Below are 17,171 nucleotides of genomic sequence, written 5' to 3' on the forward strand. Positions count from 1 at the left end.
CCTACCAGCATGTTCCTGTTCCACAGATCTGAATGCAGCGCAACCAAATGTCTCCCATTCCTACCTGTTCAAGGTCAAGTTTTTAAGCTCAACTACTTGCATAAACTTCCACTGATGAGGACAGTGGCAGTGAGACATATTTAAATGTATGTTATTGTCCAAAATAAGACAATCTTTGCCTGCTAATCATATAATAAATAGCATTCTCCGGCCTTTTGAAGATTACCTATATACAAAGCCAGATTCTAACTGTATTCTGTCTGGTACAATGACATTGCCAGTCGTCTCGATTCTGGTCTAGCAGCAGTGGTAAGCCGTCCAATGTGGTAAGCTAAATTTTTTTTTTCAGCTGGGACGGGGGGATCACTGTAGGTGTGAGGTCAAAAATGGGGCAGGGCAAGACATGACATATTGTGTTCCCAGTTGTTGTTCCCATAAGAATCCAGTAACCCCTTTAATTCCATTAGCCTTCTACCCCTCTCCTATATATTGTTCCAACTTTAACATGCCTGCCCTCTTTCTTTGTCTCAGTTATAAGGTATTGGACCCAGCTTTTCAATAAGCAGCAAAAAACAGTTGGGTGGTTACCAGGGGTGTAGTGGGGCAAGCATGGGTGGGAACGCCATGCACTCACTTTTTTTTCAGGAATGGGCACATATGCCCACTCCTATTTTGCAAAGAAATTCTTTGGTGGTCCATGGCCCTGGCTGGTCTACTGGGGGGTAATTCCCATATGGAATTACATGCTCAGGGTGGTGGGCAGGTTGTCTTTCTGAACCGGCCCACTCTCCCATCACAGGTCTGAGCTTGAAATTCCATACGGGAGACATGGTCCCCCCATGACGTCAGTCTGGGGGAAGGGCTAGGGAGAACACTGCAGTCCGTACTGTATGGCACTTTTATTAGCATGAGTGCTATTCACTTGCAGCAGGTCAGTGACATGGCACACCCCAAGCCAAAGCTCACCAGAAAGGGTTGAGTTATACTTGCCTTCATTTAACCTGGAGTAGGGAATTGATGAGCAGCAGATGACTAGAGCATTGAAGGAGCAGGTAGCAATATATAAAATTATTCCAAAAAAAGGAGAAAGATTTAAAAAAGAAATCAACAGGAGTTCTGCTTTAAAAGGTAAATGTTTTATTTCCATAGTAAAAGTAGAATGGAGTACAAAGAGAATGTATAAAGTTCATATTGGACCAGACAGGGTCACTGGCAATTCTGCTGAAATATGGTGTTTACAGATGTTACAACTCAAAGCCTTTTAAAAAGAACTAATGGTGCCTTGATTCTCAAGGCAGCAACACCTTTTAAATTGAAAAGTAACTAAAGGTGTGTATTGCTTGTAACTCTCAGACCTGTGCCTGAAAGATGGCGTTTTACATACAGAGTCCCTGTAATAGCAGAGGCAAGATCGTAAGTCAGTTGTATAAATGCTGACTGTGCCGTCTGGAAATAGATTGCTTTTTCGGTATTTTGGGCTGTGACTGATGCCAACATTATCTGTAATTACGTCTAATGGCATTTACTTCAAAAGAGTTCAAAAATATATAACGTGAACTTTTTTTTCTTTTGGCTCTAGAAGAAAATTACAGAGAGCATTTTAGCTAATCATAATATATAATAGAAACAGAGATGGCACATGATGTATTCATATATGTGCCTGAAGGGAAAACTCTGTTGGCAATGATAACCAGACTCTTTCATTAAATTACTAGTGCAAGGGAAAGTAGGTTGCCAGGGGGAACACAGAAAGAATAGGTCTGTAGACCAACATTTCCAGTTTTCCTGTTAACCAGTCATTTTGGTCTGCTTTGAAAATGTGGCGTTTCCCTTCTTGATCTCAACTTCTGAAACTGATGGCAATCACATCATGATAAATGGGGGTGATGTTGAAGCTTGAAAGTAGCAAAGCTCATGGATGCTGCCGATTAGAGCGCTGTAACTTTGACTCTCCGTAGACATATAAGGCCTTTGTAAGACTATGGTTTCTACAGAGGAACCTGAAGTCTCCTAAAACGAGTAAACTTTTACCAACAAGCTGTAGAACGCTGAACACCTTTTAAATTTGATGCAACTGTATTGTATTTGGCAGGTTTATTGTAATAGTAGTACTTGGTAAAACCTTTTCATTTAGTCATTTTAGGGGTAATAAGTCTTTTACTTTTGGGTTATACAGGACAGGATAGTAGCAGAACAAAAAAATAAATGTATGCAGCCCAGCCTTCCACTACCTGCATGTCAAAAAGAACACACGTAAAAGTCCCTTAAGATCAAAGCTGGCATCAGCAGAGGCAGGAATTTGCTGAATTAGTATATAGAAGACCAAATGACAGCCTTGCTGATCTAGCTTGATGACAGAAAGCCCAAGAAGCACCAACAGCTTTGGTAAAATATACTTGACAAAAATAGTGAATCAAGAGGACAGATCACCCCCAAGAGGTCCACCCTGGATTACAAAAGGGAGTCCCATTTTCAGTCCAAACCATATCCAGACAATAAAAGATCATCTTATATTAAACTGGAGTGGAACCAGTCTCCTCAAGAAGTGATTGCAACAAAAAATGCCACCTTGTAGGAGAGAATAATCTCTACAATCGGCAGTGTGCGAAGCTCAGAGAGAACCAGACTTGAGTGACCACCTGGCAGATAGGCACCTTTAGCTTATGGTACAAGGCAAGGTGTTTGGAAACCCAAACAGCTGATAGAAGATAAATGTAGGACAGGTGAACAAGTCACCGTAGGTAAGAAGCAGGAATAGACCAAAGGAAGAGTTTCAAGTGGTTTTGAAAATAATAGTGTGATACTTCTACTATGCTGGCAAGAGTGCCAAAAGAAGCAGGGATTCCAGCAAATAACTGTGTTATTATCCCTTTTGGCTACATCATCAGCATGGATGAAATCAAGGTGCATCCAAGGATTTAAAATGAGGCAGGTCTTACAAAAGTATAAAAAATTTGTTTTGAAGAAGAAAAAAAAACGAAAATTTTAATTAATAAATGCTGGCCTTATTTTTTTTCTTTTGTTTACCAGTGTGCAATCCTCCTGTAGACAGGGGTATAATCTGAACGGTAAAGACTTCCTTTAGTCATCCAGAAATAAAGGGAAACCAGGTTACAAGGAACTCAGAAAAAAAAGCTAGTGACAGACTCCACCTTTGTGTAATATTGAGCAAATTCAGCAATTGGATATACCATATTTAGTAAATTAGGGACCAAAAAGCAAAAACAAAGTAAAAACACAAAACTATTTTTAATGGTGAATGTCTATTTTAATAAATTGATATTTAATCAACAAGAAGTCAAAAAAGGTTATGAGAAATAAATACATAAATGTAATACAAAAATTCAAGGACAAGTGGTATAAATAGCAAGTCAAATACAGGTTATTCCAACACTCAAAACACAGGAGGGCTAACAAATATCTTCAGGCACACGTGACAGTAATGAGACAGGCTTTTACTTAAAGTTATGTCCATTTCTTTGGTATAATTTATATAAAATGACTCAGAATACAACATGCAATTTAATGTTCTTTCAAGTTTGAAATACAAATTGCAAAAACAGCAGAACAAATTCAAGTCTTCAAAATAAGGGTAAATAAATACTGACGTTACTTAAAGGGATTGTCGATCTCCAAGAAAACGGAATTTCATGTAGCAAACTGGAAAACCCTGGTGGGAAGAACTGAAAACTGAAACTGAACAGAGCTCAGGTCTATTTTTAATACTAATGGAGGCTAATTTAATAAGCATGTGCTAGAAAACAAAAATAAAGAAAAATGTAAGGGAACATGGGCAGAGCAGTTTTTTTCCAGAAAGTCAGTATAAGCTTGATTGTGTCTCATAATATTAGCTCTACAAGTTACTGGAAATCCAACATAAGGTCTGGAAATAAGGAAGAATAGGCAGTGGTGAAATGTTAAAAGTGTAGTTATAGGGATTGTACACATTTATGTCTCCTACTAAGTGTACCTATCGTATTTCAGTGGTTTCCACTCTATGTTAAGGCTACAAATTCCAATCACAAGAATTTTTAAATTATTCACATGAAGAGTTTGACAATACAGTCCACCCATCTTGGCCAGTAGGGAGGATTTTAGAGTATAGATTATCACTACAGGAATATGCCAGAGTCTCTAAGAAATAATGGTCTGTATTGGCCCAAAAGTTGCAATCCTACCTTCTTCAATGTTCAATTTCCAGTAAAGGTTAAAAAACCATTGATTGCAACAAAAATCATTCAATCTTTAAAGTTTTAATGGGATAATCTTGTAAATTTGAATAGGCTGCCTAGTTATGAAAAAAACAACATGCCATAGTGCGATAAAATCCAGAAAACCATACCCATAATATACTAAAAAAGCATACACATTGCAAGCTAGAAAATCTCTGTTCAAGATACCAAAGATATACCATCTTATTATTATAGGGAAAGCCATTAGGTCCAATTAGCACAAGTGATGCATGGACCGGGTCGAGTATGGCCACTGTTGACTAATAATGCAAAACTGCCTTCTGAAAATGCTAGGTATGACTCAATATCGTGGGCATCTGAACTGGGACAAATTTGCAAGTCAAAAACCTATGATGGCACAGAATCTCAGGACAGCCTTTTTATTGTCCTAAGACGAGGCTTCTTGCAAGTTTAAAGCTGAACTGTAGGCAAACGGCACAGAGAAATATTTATAAGGAAGAGGGTTTTACTTGCCGCTTCTGTCCATTTAGTCCTAAGAATTGAGAGCTCAGCCACAGGGTTGTCCCCTCCCTTCCTCCAGCCTTCTTACTGGATAGTTAGAGTAGCAGCAGGCTGATGCACCCATCCATTTGCCTATTCCTTGTTGTACGGGAATGCAGAATACCGGATTAGCTTCTGCTGCTGACCCTCCCTTTTCCAGTCCTCTGCTGTACAGGGATGCAAAAGGCTGATATCAAGTAAAATACAAGTACTTACATTGCTTGCATTTACAAAAAAATAGATTTAATAATATCATAATAAATACAGAGCTGAATTTATTTGCATCTTTTACTTGCCTGAGTTCAGCTTTAAAATCTGCCTTGCAAACGACTTATATAAACGGCTGTAAAGTTTCAAATCTCTAGACTGGAGCTTTATATTACCATTTCATTAAATCTCAATAAATAGCTGCAATCCGATAATCGTTCAGTGGAATAAGAAATTTCTGTGTTAGCCGATGGCAGAATCCAGTTCTGGAGATTTGATCTGATTTGTAATTTAAAAATATTGTTATTTCAATTTTATAAATGGTTTTAGTTCCTTGATACTGGACTGAGCTACACAGCCACATGGGCAATCAAGTCATAGGCATTTAAAGTTAAACATTTTTTTCCCAGAACATTTAATATAGAACATTTTACCATACTGATGTATGAATTACATATTCTATGTAACTATATACTGGCACACATATTCCACAAAGGCCACAGGAGTTTTCCCACTTAAGCAAATTAATGAAATGTAGGTGTTTATTGCCGTGTGCCACTGGTAATCCTCCATCTGGACAGGAAATTAGAGCAAATCTGAATACCAATAAAACACCAGTTTTAAGGATGTTTTTTTTTTTTATAACTTCTTAACCCAGTGACACCAGGGTAGGAAGAGAGGAAAAAAACACTCCATAACAAGAGCACAGAAATGTAGATTTAATGCATACTTGTTCTTGGTCTGTGGCTCAGAAATACTGACAAGAGTAAAAAAAAAAAATAAAAAAAGCATTTTTAGATAGCGGACAAGGAACAACAATGGAACACACTCCGTATTTCTGCCATGACAGGTGCACTTTAGGAAAAATAATTGTTTGTTAAATGTGGCCATAACTGGTTGGTCATCTGCACCACTTGTCCAAATCTACAATATTAAGCCCCACAAAAACTAAAGTAAACCCACAATACAGGGAGCTGCTAAAAGGACAACCTCAGTGTTTTACAAGGAAGCAGATATCACCCAGGGACAGGCTGAAGCTTAGTTTTGCAAACATACCCTAACACATAGATGATTGTGGCTCCACATATTTTGTTCCAAAACTTTTTCTTTAGATAAGATTACAAAGACGTGGTTCTGATCTGTGGAAGTCTTCAGGTTGATGTCCATCATGTGTAACTGGTCTTTAGGAAGACAGAAGTAAGGCACAGAGAAGAGTTGCAGGCTGGCCTTTTCTGACCGGTGGATCATTCCACATTCTTGTACTTTGTAAACAGGTTATATAACACCCTAAGCGTCGACTTCAGGTCCAGGTTAGCAATATCTGTAAGAAGAGGAAAAAAACACTTTTTTGTCATCTCTGATGTCTGATATGTATATAGTAATAAGGGGAAAAAACAAAACACAAAAGGTTTTATAGGTAGCTTGTCAGATCAAGACATAAAACTGCCTGCACCCTGCAATAGAAGAAAATATATACACCCATCTGGATAGCCTGCATCTCTCATCACCCCCTCAGTTCCAATGCTAAACCCTCGCTCTGTAAGCTTTTGGTAGAAGAATTGCAAAAGAGCAAGTGAAGGAAAATGGTCATTCCAGACCTATACAGGTCTATAATGTGCCAATATACACACCTTTTGTTACTTATTACTATGTGCTGCGTTAAAGTGGTCCATTCATGTAACCCAAAATCAGATGTGCACTATTGTTTCTAAAAACAGCACTTCATAGAGTGTTATGGTTTGCTGTAGTTTGTTGTATGTAGTTTGTTGTAATGCAGCTGCTTTGATTTAATGCAGCCTGTCTCAACATTTTTTAACATGGAGGAACACTTGAAATAACTTTCAGATCTCAGGGAACCCCCTCTTAAATTACTAAATTAACACCAATACTGATTAGTATGGTGATCAGCGAGAAGAAGGTCACCCTTACAGATAATTGGCGTCAATGATAATTGATGATCTGAGAGGTCCTAATTGCTCATTGCTCCAGGAAACCGCTAGCAACTACTGGAGGAACCCATGTTCAAAATTCCTGGTTTAGATGGTTGTGGTGCCATTCAGAATAAATGTCACCATGATACGCATGCAGTGTTAACACGTATTAGCACACCAAGCCTAGGTCTGAATTGGCCCCAAGCCAGGAAAATAAACCTGAAGCATCCATTGCTAGATCCAAATAATCCATGCTGTCAATCAGCACAATGGACCGAAGGTGGGAGCTAAATATTTTTTCTGCACTGTAAACTAATCTCTGATGACAAGAGAAAGCCTTTAAAAATATGGATTGTATTTAGTGGTTTCTACTAACTCCTTATTAAATAGCAATACCTATTTTTTATTAAAGTCCTTTTAAAGCGGAGGTTGTGATTCTAATTGATTTGCTGAAATGCATAGAAGAGATTAATCTATATCTCCCCACCAAGTGCCATTCTGATCCTTTTTTTTCACAATATAGACCTTTCAGCAGCAATATATTCATACTAAAGAAAATATCAATATTCCTGTCCGCCTTGCCCTATAATTAGAATTTATAATATGCCTGAGCCAACTGTAATTGCAAGCCCAGAATATATATTTGCTCGAAGGCACCGGGGATTTCGGCCCACGCAGTACCCAAAACCTCGGAAGTAGTTATTGATCCTTGAGGAATGATAATACAGGATTTTATTCATAGAAATCCTATAATTAAGTACCAAATGAATCAATAATTCTGCATTTTTACAATAGTGACCTGCGCATTCTGAGCAAGATTTAAAAGTTTGTATTGACAGGAGAGGAATACTTAAAGTGGTGTCACCATGGTAACAGGCCAGGGCAAATCCGAGCAGTCCGCGGTGTTAAATGTAATGTTGGACTCTCAGAGGGCTGGAAATTGACTTGTCAAGCTTTGTTGGGAGGCAGAGTTCATTATCACGATGATTTAGAATTCTTCTCACCTCAAGGCAATGTGCAAAACCAGGATAATAACCCCAATTTAAGGTGTAATTTATACAGGAACCTCAGGGACCAAATACTGACACATGCCAGAAAAGGAGAATGGTGCCGTAGCTACTCCTGAAAGTTTCTGAGGGAAAAGCACTTTTTGATGCCCATCACATGTGATTTGTATGCTAGATTTCCAAATGAACAAATGGCTGCTTTGTGCAGAAAGAACAGTTCTGTATTACGTCTTAAAGTAGAACCCCAGCAAAAGCACTTTTAGTTTTTGATGGAACAAAGATGAATCAAACGTCAGATTTCACATTGGGAAGATTTGCCATCACTTCCCTTAGGCAACACAAAACATAGGCAAGGGGAAGTCACAGATATTTCTAAAATATATGTCAGTATTGGAAGATTTTATCTCTATTCCTGTTCTGTAGAATTTTGCATTTTCTATCATTTCTCCCACTTTATTACTATGGGCAGCCCCTTTACAGGTCAACAAGGCCCCCTGATTTATCTTCTGATTGCATTCTATGAGGTCATGTTGTGTCCTTACCAGCTGCCTTCTTAATATGCACAAAAGTTTATTTTGGGAGTAGATCAAAAAAAAAAAAAAAGAGAGACACACACACACACAACACACATTTCATACCTTCTGGTCTGGCTTTAGGTTTCTTCAATCCTCCATCTTGCATCAGTTCAAATGAAAAGGAAATATTGTGAACCTGCACAGGAGAAAAAAAATGCAAATCTTTATAGCGTTACATAGACATATTTATAAAATTTGTGTATCTTGAACTATGTTGATGGGCATTGTTTTTCCTGCATTTAATGTGTTTGGAATATATTATATCTATCTATCTCCAACCTCAGAATTAGTGAAATCTCTTTGACTTTTATTGAGCAGTACACAGGACACTTTGGAGGCTGCATTTGACTTTCTACAAGTTGCATTTTTTTGGACACAGCAGGTCCAATGGTGGTGTGTTTAAATTGCAGAAAAGGAAGGTTAATCACTGTATTTTTTAATAAAGTGCAGCTATATGTTTTCAAATGTAAAATGCGGTATTTAACTAGAACAACCAACTTACTTTTTGTTCAAATTCCTCTGGTGTCAGATAAAAATTGTGCAGAGGAACAAAATAATTCTCCAGTAGTCCCATAAGAAGGACCAGGTAAACTCCATCTGCAAACTGAACACAGAACAGGGTTACCAATAAAAATAATAATAATAAAAAGGATATAAAAGTAATGCTACGTATAAAATATTCACTTGTCTTTAGGGTGTGTAAAATTATTTTATTGAACATATATTTGTAATTTACAGGTTTTATAATGGCTTTTTTTCAAATGCCAGCTCTTTTATGTGGTTATTATTCTACTATGCAAAGAGATTTGTAGATTAGCCACAAGAGGGAGCTCAAAGAGGCTCAGTGCAATTAATCCAGTTTTCTATTAACCGGTAGGATAAACCATCTTCCATACAGGAGTTTGTTAAACTATGTACACACTCCCAATGGTTCTCGCCCAAAAATCGTCGCAGGGCAGATATCGGAGGAGAATCTGAAGTGTGTACAGCGCGCCTCGTTCATCGTCCGAACGTCCGTCCTGGCGGATCCACGGACGATGAACGATCGTAATGCAAGAGAAGGGGGAGAGCACGCAGCAGGTTGCTGCTCTGTCGTTCTCCCCCCTCCACTCTGCATGGAGCAGAACAGTGCTGTATGTACAGCACTCGTTCATGCATTGTGCAGTGCATAGTCGTTGGAAAGGATTGTGAAAGATCCTTTCTAACGTCTATAATTGTAAGTGTGTACACAGCTTTACATTCAGTGGGTGAACCATCTTCTGTATTTGTATTGTGATAAAAAGCAGTAAAAGAGAACAACTATATAGTACAGTGTGGGCCCCAATTTACCTGAGACTCCAGCTCTGTCACCTCCAGGTTTAACTTGTTCAGATGTTTATTTACAAAAGTGATCAGCGACTGCAAAAAATAAAAATAAAAATTAGGCACACATCTAATTAAACATGCTTTCATTTTGAATGAGCACACCTTGGTCATAGAATGAAGAGGACTTCTTTACCTTTTTAACAACGCTTAGTTTATCGGGAGCATGGTCAAACAAAGTATCAAATGCATCTCGTTCTAATTAGAAAAAAAAACAAAAGGGAGGTAAGTTTCTTATATGTACTTCTTTGCCTAATTTATCATTCACATATAAAACCTCCAAACTGTACCAATGATTTACAAAAATATTCTAAGAAGGCGAGCCAGGCAGATTATTCCCTAATCCAGGTCATGTTAATTAGGTATTCCTCAAATTTAGGTTCATTACTTATTCGATGGCTGTCTTTGATAGCAAGTTGAGGGATACTGAGCATTAATTTATGGCAGAACACACATGTATTATTGGACATGCATTTAAACATTGTACTGGGGCCACCACAATAAATAATATCCTATTTAAATAGTTTGTGGTTGTGTAAAGTTCATCTGGAAAACCATAGAAGGCTTGAGCATCCCTGGAAAATAAATGTGAACATCAAATGAACACCATTTTGCCGTAGACTACCAGTCAGATATCCGCACCTATATGGACATTTAAGCAGATAATTGCACTATGAGCAAAACATATTAATCTGAATAAATCAACCCACATTAAAATAAACCCAATTAATGCAAAAATAAAAATTGTGAAGATTTCCCCCTTAGTCCGTGTCATTGCAAGAACAAAAAATCCAACAAGGACACAAAGAGCACTGAAAAATATTAGTACTTATTATTTCTCTTTCTAACCCCTTTTGTTTTCACCTCACTTGAGTTCACCATTAAGGAGACATTGTAAGATTTGAGAAGGCGCTACAGAACAAGGGGAAGTCACAACAAAGGGCACAAACACAGCAAAAGTAACTTATTAATCTTAGAATGCAAAATGAAAAAAAAAATAGTGCTTACCAAATTTTCCCATCATTAACCTAGAAAAAAAAAAAAAGAAAGAAAAAAAGTATTAGTTTTTAGCTATAAATATTTAAGTAATGCTGAATATTGGTCAGAAATATAAAAGCACCATTGTAGGTCTTTTCTTACACCTAATTAATATTCTGCAATAACATTGTGTAACCAATTGCCAGGGATCAGGGATCCTTGTGGACAAGACTAGTAGCTTTCTCCTGGAGTAGTAGTTTGTTCCCTATATGGACCATTTATATAGAGTGATCATAGCTGAGCTCCTCCACAGTCCTTTTATTAGTTTAGTTGCCCTTCTCTGCACTCTCTCCAATTCCACGTCCTTGTATGTGAACTGGTGCCCAAAACTGGACTGCACATTCCAGATTTGGTCTGACCAATGCTTTGTACAGGGGCAGGATTATGCCCTAATCTCTGAAGTCTATGCCTTCCAATACAAGAAAGTACTTTGCAAGCTTGGCATTGCATTATATTAGTTTAGAACACCCAAACACTTTTTTATTCATTTCCCTGTTGTACTCCGCATATTAGAATGTATGTTTTTGTCATATCATTTCATTTAATAATGAATAATTGTCAGCTGTTTCCACTTATAAATCCTTCATACAAACAAATGGATGACTGACTAAATCCCAGCATTATTACATTTCATATCAACTACCAAATATATAAGTGGGGTCTATGGGTTAATTACATACACTTCTGTTGGACTGGATTTGACCAGTGACTGGACATTGTCGCGCAGTATGGGTCAGGACAGTTCTGAGAGGTTCCAGCAGCGACCTCCCCTCATTCCGGATAACAGGAACCAGCGGCACTTGGCAGCCTGCAGATCTCATAACTAGTTCACACCAGAAGATCAAACCCTCATTATTACTGAGCTGCGGCTGGCTGGAGATTAGTTAAAAAGCAATTATATTTTAGTCATGTCTCAATGGCTCCACCGGCTCATCTGACGTTCATTTTCAGCCTGTCAGTCACAGCAAAGCTCACATTATTGTGTGACAAACAATACAATGAAGAGCCAGAGAAAGATCACGATTAGCTTAGACCACACACCACAATATGGCGGAGTGCTGGACATCTGCTGCTTAAATTACAACAGTTTGTGTAACCATCGATGACTTCCTCTAATTTTACAGCCGCTCGAGGAACAATGGCAGCCTCCATATCTTGCTCAGGAATGGTTTTATTAAAGACAGTAAGAGAAAAACAGAATAGATTGCCTTGAAGATCATGGTGGAGTCTTGAAGTCTCCAACAATATTTCATAACTTACTCCATGGTGGTGGTTAGCTCCTCCGTCACATGGGCTGTCTGCAGGATGCCTTCACGTTTCTAATATAGGACACAGAAAAAAAATGGGTGTGATTTAGTAAAATTGGTGCATTGGTACATTTAGAAGTTTATAAAACCCAACTGTATATGTCAAAGTCAGCAGGAGTAGTGACGTTCCTAAAGGTTTTCCCAGCAGCTCAGGTCTCGCTTCCCTCCCTTATACCCAGGCCAGGCAGAGACGCCAAGTAACTGCTGGGATTGCATTAGGAGGAGCAGGGTGAGGCATGGCTGGATATGGGGTGCAGAATGGGCTAAGTTACTGAGCCACAGGAGGTGCAAGTGACAAAAGCCCTATCTGTAAAAAAAAAAAAAAAAAAAAGAAAAAAAGAAGAAGGACTTCAGCGTTTGTGAATTTTGAAGATGACATGCCCCAAGTCTTATCAAATGAAATACCTAAATGTCCATAGGCTGTAAAACAGCAGGGACTGATTATTATACATTAATGGGGGAGCTAGTCATTTAAAGACCTGCGCAGTGTGTTGGACGCCCCAGGGGTGTGAAGTGGAAATTTATTTTTTTCCTTTTTTAATCGTGAACACTGCAACTAACACTCTGTGCTCAGAATAAATCTAACAAGTCAATAGACTTATATACAAGATCAAATAATCAATACATTCATTTTGCACCAGGACCAGCCTGGGAAAATTAAACTTGTGCTCTGCTGCCCCCTTGTGGTGATCTACCAAATTTTCAGAGACAATACAATAAATTCATATTAGATTCATAGTCAAATTTTGTTTTAATCTCATTTCTTTTTTACAGTGCAGTAAACTAATAATTGCCAAAATATTTCACCAGATAGTTAAAAAAAAAATAAATTCATTTTATAAATATCCTCTTTAACCTCCCTAGCGGTTCATTTCTTTCCGGTTTTATATGTCTAAAAGCGGTACATTGTTTTTCAGTATAATATATCAGTATGAGTATAATAAAGTTTAAAACACAAAATCATATCAAAAATAATAAATTGAATAAAATTTAAAAAAATATATATTTTAAAAAAACTTTTTTTTAATTTAAAAAAAATTAAATATTTTCATAGTATTATACATACTGTAAAATAAATGGTTCTTGAAAACAATTTACTGCTTTTACACATAAAAATCCAATGTATTGCATTCAATACAGTTATTTTGTATTGAATGCAATACAAATGGATTTTGAATTTCCCGCCCCGCCGGCAATGTACACACGCACCCACGTCACCGGGAACTCCCTCGGTGACTCATTGTGTGCCGAAGACACCGGAGGAAGAAGAAAGAAGACAGGGATCGTGGCAATGGAGGGCGCAGGACGCCGGCGGATCAGGTAATCGCTGTATTTACTAACCTTCCCATAGGTTTACATACCCCGAGTGTGACTCTGGGTTACCGCTTTCAGCAACTTTTTTCTACCCCGAGTCACACTTAGGGTTACTGCTAGGAACGGTAAAATATTTTATCTGACATTCACCAAAATACTACCTGAAGGTTAATTTGAATCTTCTATATCAGGCAGTACCAGCAGCAGGAAAACAATGGGTTATATCGTCCCAACTGTATTTCTATGATTGTAGTACATAGCTGGGAGGACACACAGTCAGTGTTAGGCTGAGGAACTATTATAGTGTGCTGGAACATGCAGAGAATCTCCATTCATTTCCTTACACATGGCAGATTACATGCAATACATAGACATTATTCCTTTACACCCATCATGTGACACAAAGCCTAGGCAATGATCACATGGCGCCTGACTACCAGGGGCCTTGTGTTTGTTTCAATCCGTTAGAGACTGCATGGTGTAATATTTAGTGTCAGACAAACTTGTGATGTGAGAGGATGAACAACCCAAACCCTGCATAGAAAGATAGAAATTAGTCTTTTCAACCATAAAGTGTGTGTAGAGGGGTTTGTTTATGAAGTTATGGATGAAGTAGCGAACTTCTTCAATTTATTTCATGAATTTCAAGTTTTGCCCCTGACTTGGTTTAAGTTTTTATTTTCGTCCCTCTGTGTATTTGAGTTGACACTCCTGCTTTAAATCATAGTCATTGAATTTTCAGCAAACATTTACCAATGTAATTCAGCAGCCCAATAATACTTTAGTGCATCCTAGCACATTGGAATGAAAAGACATTTCAAAAATTAAGTTTAGAAAATAAGCCTAAAAGATCCATTAATTTAGTTATTTTAATATTTTCACCCAATATTCACCTAACTTTTTTTTTCTATTTAGGATTCAACTCAAAAATAGTTAAGCTAAGTTTTACTCATAATTCATACATTTTTATATTGAATCCAGTGTGAAAAGTACATGATTTTTTTTTTCAAGCTGGATAGAACTTGGATGAAAACAGTCCCCTAAACCTTTGTTTTTAATCAATCAGTTTTCAAAAAGGGTCAAGGATAAATATTTTGTTTAGGAATTATTATCTGTTATAGCAAAAGAGCAACTAATAGCTGGGTAGCAAGGGCATTTAAAAAAAAAAACAAAAAGCAGAGGCTAACTGTACTGCAGAGGATGTTGGGTAATATATGTTTGTATTAAATATCACAACAATATTTCTAATATTAAGCATGCATGCAGCTACATTACCTTGACCACCACCACTTGCACACACACATGCTCAGGAAGTCGAATCGGAGCCCGAAAATGCATGGCCAGGGCCACCAAAAGGTGCAATATAGCAACCAAATTCTTCCCATGAATAGCTTCAAAGATACAAAAGAAAAAAAAAAAATAAACAAAAAAAAAATATCACCTTATACCTAAAAAGACTTGTAGCCTTTTCAGGGGTTTCAGGTGTCCATGTCTGCACAGGGAAAATATAGCTTCTCCGTTTTCTCTGGTGACCAATGTTGTAAGAGAATCCAAAACTTGACAGTTGTCACAAGGACACTAAGTGAGGGGCAAGCTTGCACTGCGATCACCTAGGCTTCAGACAAGTGTGCATGAATATTCTTAAGTGTATAGGTAGGAAATTGTGTGTACGTGTGCTTTATTATTAAACAGGATTTATATAGTGCCCACAAATGTAGATTAAATAGGGGTTGCAAATGACAGACAGATACAGACAGAGACACAGGAGGAAGTAAGGACCTTGCCCCAAAGAGCTTACAATCTAGGAATAATAATCTTTTTAGTTTTGCCTGCATTAGGAATGTAAATCTGTACTCTAGAGCCCATAACCCAAACATATTATAACCCAAACTGTTACTTACAGTCCACATTCCATCGTATTGCCCACCCCTGCGGCCTTAGAAGCTCCTGAATATCATCTAGAATGGTCTGCAGCTTCTGCTTCTGTGCAATCTCAGACTGTGTCACCTCTGCCACATTCAGCTTGCAATTAGCAAGTTTTTCTGCAAGAAAGATTGCTTATTCTTAGATGACATAAAGAGAGAAGCAAACAATTTCATAGGTAAAACTTACACACTTCAGTTATTTTAAGCACCATGCTTTTATTTACCACAAATAAATATTGAGCTGGGTTCTGTAAAGTTGTGTTTAACCAATATAGAACAAAACAGGATTGCAAAGAGAGAGTCATATTGGTTACATTTATGACATGGAGAAGGTGAAATATACAACTAGTTAGCAGGGTAATTTATAGCAATATAATATGAACCTGCCCTGCTCTGATCTCTGCTGTTCCTTCCATGATAAGCTGGACCCTCTAACCCATCTACAGAACTTTGTGTATGTAAAACCTAACTTAAGCCGTATAAAGCATTTTAATAGGTTTGTCCTAAAAATGTCCAAAAATTACCCAACGACCCTGCTGGAAATCCAGTAAACGTGTAACATTAAGGACTGGTAATATGCATTATATAGCAATGGCTTTAGATACACTTTAGTTACTAGTTCACACAAGCCAGGCCTGCAATTATTTGCCACCATCTGTTCTCATTATAGCCTAAGGCCCATTAGAGTTCTCGTGCACAACTTCCTCCCCCCTTTCTAAAGTTTAAAGCCGCTTACATACGTGCAATTATAGTCATCGGAAAGGATCTTTCACAATCCCTTCCAACGACTAAGGACTGCACGATGCATGAACAAGTGTTGTACATACAGCACCGTCCTGCTCTATGGAGAGGAGAGGGAGAACGATGTGCGTTCTCCCCCTTCCCTTGCATTAGGATCGTTTGTCGTCCATGGATCCGCCAGGATGGTCGTTCGGACGATGGACAACTGGCGCTGTACACACGCCAGATTCCCATCCAATATTGACCCAGAGACGATTATCGGGCGAGAACCATTGGATGTGTGTACGTAGCTTAAGACTCGCCTCAGTTTGCTTACGCTAAATACTTAAAGTAGAAAGATTTGCAGAATTCAGCCAAAATGTTTTTCAGTTTTAGATATGATCAACTGTATCAACCACAGAAATTAATAATAGCAATAATGTTTATAACAGCAAAACCAACCACTGACAAAGGCTGCAAAAAAACACAAGTGAAACTCTACACAGCCATGCATAACAATAAACCTCCATAGCTATTCATATTCTAGTCCTTACACAGAACTTTTAATCACCTAATAGCTTCTGCAGGACTTGTCCATCATAAAAGTCTTCCTCCAGATTCTTCACTATAATCCTCTCCTCAACTAGGACCTCATTGATCCAATCTAGGAGAACCTGAGAATGAAAGAAAAGCTTGTGGGTTATTCACATTTCAGAAGGTTTAAAATTATTTCCAATCTCCTCTTTGGAAATCTGAAGCTTCCTTCCAATAATACTAGGTGATCCTGGTGAGGGCCTTTGTTAAGACACTCCAGGTTTTGCATTATCATACGGACCTATCATGGACACTATGACTGGCCATTTCACACCTGGCATGGCCCACTGTGGTCACCATTAGGAAACCCATCCACATCATTAACTTTGCATGTAGTGACCTAGGGGCCAGCAGGAAGAACCACAAAGTGCAAAGGGGACCAGGAGAATGAAACAGAATTTGCAGTTTCAGAAGAAGGTTTGTCTTCATGACAGCTTTAAGAAGTAAAGTATCCACTT

General features: G+C 38.0%; 1 protein-coding gene across 3 annotated transcripts in view; it reads right to left on the minus strand.

Moving 5' to 3' along the window:
* Positions 1-3,246: 3,246 nt before the first annotated feature.
* PARVB (parvin beta) overlaps positions 3,247-17,171 on the minus strand; it is a 29,455-nt gene continuing 15,530 nt past the window's right edge. For all 3 annotated transcript variants that reach the window (XM_072400294.1, XM_072400296.1, XM_072400295.1), the window contains exons 4-13: positions 16,691-16,793; positions 15,376-15,516; positions 14,750-14,865; positions 12,114-12,172; positions 10,824-10,843; positions 9,952-10,013; positions 9,783-9,851; positions 8,956-9,057; positions 8,517-8,589; positions 3,247-6,261 (exon numbers count right to left, since the gene is read on the minus strand). In XM_072400294.1, coding sequence (XP_072256395.1) covers positions 6,185-6,261; positions 8,517-8,589; positions 8,956-9,057; positions 9,783-9,851; positions 9,952-10,013; positions 10,824-10,843; positions 12,114-12,172; positions 14,750-14,865; positions 15,376-15,516; positions 16,691-16,793 — 822 coding nt within the window. In that variant the 3' untranslated portion in view covers positions 3,247-6,184. The remainder of the gene's footprint in view (positions 6,262-8,516; positions 8,590-8,955; positions 9,058-9,782; positions 9,852-9,951; positions 10,014-10,823; positions 10,844-12,113; positions 12,173-14,749; positions 14,866-15,375; positions 15,517-16,690; positions 16,794-17,171) is intronic.

Source organism: Pyxicephalus adspersus, chromosome 2 (genome assembly GCF_032062135.1).
Source record: "Pyxicephalus adspersus chromosome 2, UCB_Pads_2.0, whole genome shotgun sequence".
In the NCBI taxonomy this organism is placed as follows: Eukaryota; Metazoa; Chordata; class Amphibia; order Anura; family Pyxicephalidae; genus Pyxicephalus; species Pyxicephalus adspersus.